The following is a 7,152-nucleotide window of genomic DNA, read 5'->3' as shown; positions in this document are numbered from 1 at the left end:
AGAGAGAGAGAGGGGGGGGGAGAGAGAGGGGGGAGAGAGAGAGAGAGGTATTTCAGGTCTAGAGATCCTTCTTCCAAACTGGAGAACTTTAGTGACTGAAGAAAGGTCACTAGACTAGAAACGTTAAAGATGCTGCCAGACCTGCTGAGTTTCTCCAGCACTTTCTGTGTTTATTTCAGATCTCCACATCCATAGTTTTATCTTTGGATTTCATTCAGACTATCCAGGAAGAATGTCCAGGTCAGGAAAAAAAAACTGCAAAGAACTTCATCACAATTAAATTAGCCTAATTCTAAATATGTTTATAAATGTCATATCTCTCTCTTCCAGTCCCTTGGTTTCCCAGAAAGATACAGGACCTTGACAGATGTCATCACCTGATTACCAAATTTGAACCAGATCTGGATCAAGCTCATCCTGTGAGTGGGTTGGTGATGTGGAGCCATGTGTACTGAAGAATCAGATTCCAACATGAATATAAACCTCTACTGCTGGGGTCATGGTAGTGATTGTGTCTTTTCCTCTTCCACTTTAAGGGTTACCGGGATCTGGAGTACAGGGAACGCAGGTCAAATGTTGCCAGGCTCGCATTTCATTATAAACAGTAAGTCTCCTTCTGACTTGGAGTGGTTGGTGATTTGGAACAGATAGAAATAGAAATTTGTCCAAAATAAAAAATACACAGTGCATTTTAGTTTTACTTGATGAAGCTTTATGAGCTCTAAATGTGTTACAGTAAAGTGGACACAATGAATGAATCTTTAATTGCGGATTGTAAGGTGATATTTTAAGGTAAAATTTGTTCTGTCTTTTGTGGTAGGGGGGAGTCGTTACCGAGGGTGGATTACACAACCGAAGAGAGAGCCACCTGGTAAGAACCTTTAAATTTGTGGTGTGCTATCATTCCCGTCGGGACTTTTGTACGAGAGGGTTACAGCTGGATATGAGATTATGACAATAATGTTACAGAGATAGCAACATAGACAGTTGTCTATTCAAATAAACCACGAGGAAGTCAATAGATCTGGGTGATAGTTTGATTGATGCCAGAAAGATACTTGTAAAAAGCTGCTGAATGCTCATTAGAGTAGTGCATGTATGATGGGCCAAATGACCGCCTTTTGCACTGTAACAAGTCTGAGATCCTATCACTTCCAATAATCTCAGTCATATTGTCCAAGAATCTGCAGTCCTTACTGTGTTTGGACCTGCTTATCAAAGGAAATTAAAAAGGAATTGGAGTCTATTCCCTTCACTCAACAAAATCACCTTTGATCTGAGCCTCAACTCCATTGACCCACTTTGTACTTACCCAAAGTTCTCGACATTTGCAGTGGCTAAATAAATAAATAAAATACATTCTTAACAGACAAACATCTACTGTTCTTAGCCTTCAAATGATAATCTAACATTTTATGGGAGAGAGTTTCAGAGGCACTGTTCTGTACAGTTACACACAATGTCTGGCTTCCAGTAATATCATAGGCTTGTTTGAAAAGATCAGTAAAAGTAATGTAGCCGGTTTAATAAAAGAACTCAGAAACCTACCAGAATGGAAGGAGATGGGAAATACATGTCAACCTTTCCAATATTATCTATTCCCCAAGGGCAAAATATTTTTGTTTTGATCCTATGGCGATGTAGAAACATGAATCCAGAATTTGCTCAAAAGCTGCTCAGACAGGTTCTCAAATCGAACTCAGGTTATCTGCTCTCAATTTCAATCAAATAAACTCTGCAAATGATGGGATTTATTACTGTTTGAAACAATAATGCTAAACCTATTGTTTCCATTATTTTCTCCATGTCAATGCTTTGACCAATCAAAGTTGAAGTCACAACCAATCTGCAGCTTTTTCTCCTGGAATATAAATTGCTATGATTTAGAGATGATGGTGTTGGACTGGGGTGTACAAAGTTAAAAATCACACAACACCAGGTTATAGTCCAACAGGTTTAATTGGAAGCACACTAGCTTTCGGAGTGTCGCTCCTTCATCAGGTGGTAGTGGAGGGCTCAATCCTAACACACAGAATTTATAGCAAAAATTTGCAGTGTGATGTAACTGAAATTATACATTGAAAAATTGATTGTTAAGTCTTTCAACTGTTTGAATACCATGGTAGTTTCACTTCTTTCATGTGTAAATCACAAAACCTTTTTTTAAAAGTTGCATTCTCAGGTTAGCTCACACAGTTACATCACACTGTAAATTTTTGCTCAAAATTCTGTGTGTTAGGATTGAGCCCTCCACTATCACCTGTTGAAGGAGCGATGCTCCGAAAGCTAGTGTGCTTCCAATTAAACCTGTTGGATTATAACCTGGTATTGTGTGGTTTTTTTAACTTTATAAATTGCTATGATTGTTTGAAATCTGTCATTCTTGCATTGGTCCTGATGAATGTGAGACAAAAACAACTTGCAGTTTTTTTTGTCAACCCCATCAATGTTGAAAAGGTTATGGATCTTAGGAGGAAATGCCTAGGATTTTGGCTTTGACCTTATCATAACCTGCACTCCAATCAGATACTGATGACACCCTGTGCATTTAGAGTCCGAGGGTCATACAGATGCACAGCATGGAAACAGACCCTTCGGTCCAACTCGTCCATGCTGACCAGATAACCGAAATAAATCGAGTCCTATTTACCAGCATTTGGCCCATATCCCTCTAAATCCTTCCTGTTCATATACCATCCAGATACCTTTTAAATGTTGCAATTGTAATTGTACCAGCCTCCACCACTTCCTCCGGCAGCTCATTCCATACACGCACCACCCTCTGCGTGAAAACGTTGCCCCTCAGGTCCCGTTTAATTCTTTTCCCTCTCAACCTTTAACCTATGCCCTCTAGTTTTCTCATCTTTTTGTATTATTTCCTTATGTTTCCTTAATAAATTTCAAGATCTTTTCATTCTTTGTAAAGTGTTTGAGACATCCAGTGGTTGTGAAAGATGCTATATAAACATAAACCTCATTTTTGTAATATAATTTTAGATTAAAGTGGCTTCATTATTTTGGTTTTTACTTTGAGAGGGTTGGAGTACAAGAGTAATGAGCAGCAACTGCAATGTTTTTTGGTGAGACCAAGCATGGAGCACTGTGTGCAGTTTTTGGTCTCCATACCTGAGCAAGCATACTCTTGCCTTAGATTAGGTGTCACAATATGTCACTGACTTCTAGGGTGTGAAGATTGTCCCATAAAGAAAGATTGAGTAGAATGGACTTAAACTCTTCAGAAACAGTACAGAAGAATGAAACATGATCTCATTGAAACATTTGATTCGGAGAGGGGACGATCATATAGACTCTGGTTCACTTCAGAGTCAGAGTAGATAGAGTGTGGAACTGGAAAAAGCACAGCAGGTCAGACAGCATCTGAGGAGCAGGACAGTTGAGGTTTCAGGCAGGACCCTTCATTAGTCCTAAGCTTACAGCATCTGCAGTACTCACCGTCTTCCTCTAGAGGCACTCTATAACTGGAATCATTGTCTCAGGATAAGTGGTCTGTCACTTATGAATGAACTGAGGAGAAATGATATGTGAGGCAAGTTTTTCACACAGAAGGCCTGGAATGTGCTGCCAATGGAGGAGGTGGAAGCAGACACAGTAGCAGCATTCAAGAAGCACCTGGATGACTACATGAATAGGAAGGGGATAGAGGGATATGGATCCTGTAAGTGAAGACAATTTTAGCATGAAAGGGCAAAATGTATCGGTACAGGCTTGGAGGGCTGAAAGGCCTATTCCTGTGCTGCATTGTTCTTTGTCGTTTGTACTAAATGTCTTCAGTCAGAGAGTGATGGGTCGGTAGAATTCTCTACATAGGTAAAGATGTTCAGTTACTGAATATATTCAAGGCTGGAGAGAACTAGATTTTTGGAGTCTACAGGAATCAAGGGGCTCAGGCAGAAAAGTGGAGTTGAGGTCATTGATCAGCTAAGGTCCTATTGAAAAGTAGGCTGGAAGGATCGAGTGACCAACTACATCTCCTAATCCTTATTTTCTTACTTATTTTAATCAAGCTTCAGTGATGTGAATCTACCCATTGATTGCAATTTATTTATTTTTCAATGCACCTTTTTATCAGCTAATGTAATTGCCACAATTCACTCTATTTTTCGTTTTAGTCTCCACAGAGATATGTTGGTGAATTTCTCTTGTCTTGACTAATGAATGGGACAATGCTATTATAGACGTTACGTTGCCAGATGAGAAATTCTGAAAACATAAGTTTAAACTCCATGTGACAGCTCGAGAACTTGGATTCAGTTTAAAAGCTTGAAATGCAAAGTGAGGAAGTGTCGCCAGAAACTTTTCATTAATATCTTTGAAGGAAGGAAACTTACTTTCTTTACTCAATTTGCATTTATATGTGACTTCAGTGGCACATCGATTTGGTTAACTATTTAATATCCTCTGTCGGATCCTGATAAGCTACTCAAAGAGATTGAGGCTGAGCCTTAAATATTGGCCTTGCCCTCCATGCTCACAGCCTGGGAATGAATCGAATATTGGTGTAAATGTGTATGCTTGTTATGCTAGGAAGGAGGTCTACACAAAGTTGTCCACATTGTACCCAAGCCATGCCTGCAAGCAATTTCTGGATGCCTTTCATATTCTGGAGAAACACTGTGGTTACCAGGCTGACAACATCCCTCAGCTCCAGGATGTCTCCAATTTCTTGAAAGGTGAGAATTCCATCCCATTGGAGTTTCAGGCTTTCAGCACCTGCAGAAGAATAAAATTAATCCAACTGCCAGTCCCAACCTGACTTGATTCTTTCTGTTTTCTAGAGAGGACAGGTTTCCGCCTGCACCCAACTGCAGGTCTCCTGTCGCCCAGGGATTTTTTAGCCAGCTTGGCATTCCGAGTTTTTCAATGCACTCAGTATATCCGTCACTCCTCATCACCAATGCATTCTCCTGAACCGTAAGCCTAACAGAAAAATGTGTGTTCTCATGTGAGTGAGTGCTAGTGGGTGTCTGTGTGTGCCTTCATTTGAGCGTGCATATTTGCCGTGTGTGAGAGAGAGAAAGAGAGTGCAATTGTTACACTCCTCGCAATTATTTCTTTCAAACATTTGTTTTAAGAAAATTAAGGAATGACATTAATGACAAATGGGAGATTGAGTATGGTAAAAAAAAACAAGCAAGACAAATACAAATTCTTGTTAATTTTCTTTTATTTTCATTAATTGCATGTATATGCTGCATATTAATTGGGATGTCTCTTGAGTTACACTTACTGACATTGTGATGTGGTTGTTAGGAGGTGGACACTTGCAAAGTTTCACTATGTGAATAAATATAAGACTGAATAAATGTTGACTCCAGTATTACCCGTTTATCAAATGGCTTTTCAATTAAAACAGATCGATCTTTGCTATTTACAGATATTTTAATGCAGATATTAAAGCACATAGTTGTTATCTGTGGTTTGCTACCCGTGCCATGTGCTAACGAGATGAGGAATAGAGAGAGAGCAATTGAACATGTGACTACAGGGATGGTGCAGGAGGGAGGAATTCAGATACCTGGATAATGGGGGCTCATTCTGGGTAGGTGGGACCACTATAAACAGGATGGTCTACACCTGAACCAGAGGGGTACCAATATCCTGGGGGAGAATATTGCTAGTGTTCTTCAGGAGGGTTTAAACAAGTTCAGCAGGGTGATGGGAATCTGAATTGTAGTTCCAGTGTCCAGGAGGTTTGAGAGTGGCAAGGTTATGAATAAGGTTGCAAGGCCACAGGAGTGTAGCAGCAGGCAGGAAGGTGGTTTGAAGTGTGTCTACTTCAACGCCAGGAGCATCCAGAATATGGTGGGTGAACTTGGAGCATGGGTTGGTATCTGAGACTTTGATGTTATGGCCATTTCGGAGACATGGATAGAGCAGGGAGAGGAATAGTTGTTGCAGGTTCCGGGATTTAGATGTTTCAGTCAGAACAGGGAAGGTGGTAAAAGAGACGGAGGTGTGGCACTGTTAGTCAAGGACAGTATTATGGTGGCAGAAACAACATTTGATGAGGACTTGTCTACTGAGGTAGTATGAGTTGAGGTTAGAAACAGGAAAGGAGAGGTCACCCTGTTAGGAGTTTTCCCTAGGCCTCTGAAAAGTTCCAGAGATATGGAGGAAGGGATTGCAAAGATAATTCTCAATAGGAGCGAAAGTAGCAGGGTAGTTGTTATGGGGACTTTAACTTTCCAAATATTAATTGGAAATACAATAGTCCGAGTACTTTAGATGGATCCGTTTTTGTCCAATGTGTTCAGGAGGGTTTCCTGACACATTATGTAGACAGGCCAACAAGGGGGTGAAGCCACATTGGATTTGGTACTGGGGAATGAACCCAACCAGGTGTTAGATTTGGAGGTAGGTGAACACTTTGGTGATATCCACCACAATTCAGTTATGGTTAATTTAGCGATGGAAAGGGATAAGTATATACTGCAGGGCAAGAGTTATAGCTGGGGGAAAAGTAATTATAAGGCGATTAGACAAGATTTAGGATGTATAGGATAGGGAAGGAAACTGTAGGGGATGAGCACAACTGAAATGTGGAGCTTATTCAAGGAACAGCTACTGCGGGTCCTTGTTAAGTATGTACTTGTCAGACAGGGAGGAAGCAGTCAAGTGAGGGAACTGTGGTTTACTAAAGAAATTGAATCTCTTGTCAAGAGGAAGAAGGAGGTTTATGTAGAGATGTGACGTGAAGGCTCAGCTAGGGTGCTTGAGAGTTACAAGTTAGCCAGAAAGGATCTAAAGAGAGAGCTATGAAGAACCAGGAGGAGACATGAGAAGTCTTTGGCAGGTAGGGTCAAAGAAAACCCTAAAGCTCTCTATAGGTATGTCAGGAATAAAAGAAAGACTAGAGTAAGGTTAGGGCCAGTCAAGGACAGTATTGGGAAGGTGTGCATGGAGTCCAAACAGACAGGAGAGGTGCTAAATGAATATTTTTCATTAGTATTCACACTGGAAAAAGACAATGTTGTCAAGGAGAATATTAAGATGCAGGGTATTAGACTGGATGGAATTGAGATTCATAAGGAGGAGGTGATAGCAATTTTGGAAAGTATGAAAATTGATAAGTCTCCTGGGCTGGATGGGATTTAGGGAGGAGATTGCAGAGCCTTTGGCTTTGATCTTTAT

General features: G+C 40.4%; 1 protein-coding gene across 1 annotated transcript in view; it reads left to right on the top strand.

The window, feature by feature from the left end:
* The window catches only part of th2 (tyrosine hydroxylase 2), a 37,594-nt gene that overhangs the window by 4,919 nt on the left and 25,523 nt on the right, over window positions 1-7,152 (top strand). Inside the window, exons 3-7 of the mRNA XM_043708859.1 lie at window positions 331-419; window positions 537-604; window positions 821-871; window positions 4,546-4,691; window positions 4,797-4,932. Of these exons, the coding sequence (XP_043564794.1) occupies window positions 331-419; window positions 537-604; window positions 821-871; window positions 4,546-4,691; window positions 4,797-4,932 (490 nt within the window). The remainder of the gene's footprint in view (window positions 1-330; window positions 420-536; window positions 605-820; window positions 872-4,545; window positions 4,692-4,796; window positions 4,933-7,152) is intronic.

The sequence above is a fragment of the Chiloscyllium plagiosum genome, chromosome 19 (genome assembly GCF_004010195.1).
Source record: "Chiloscyllium plagiosum isolate BGI_BamShark_2017 chromosome 19, ASM401019v2, whole genome shotgun sequence".
Taxonomy (NCBI): Eukaryota; Metazoa; Chordata; class Chondrichthyes; order Orectolobiformes; family Hemiscylliidae; genus Chiloscyllium; species Chiloscyllium plagiosum.
This window is presented reverse-complemented; position numbering and strand designations above follow the sequence as displayed.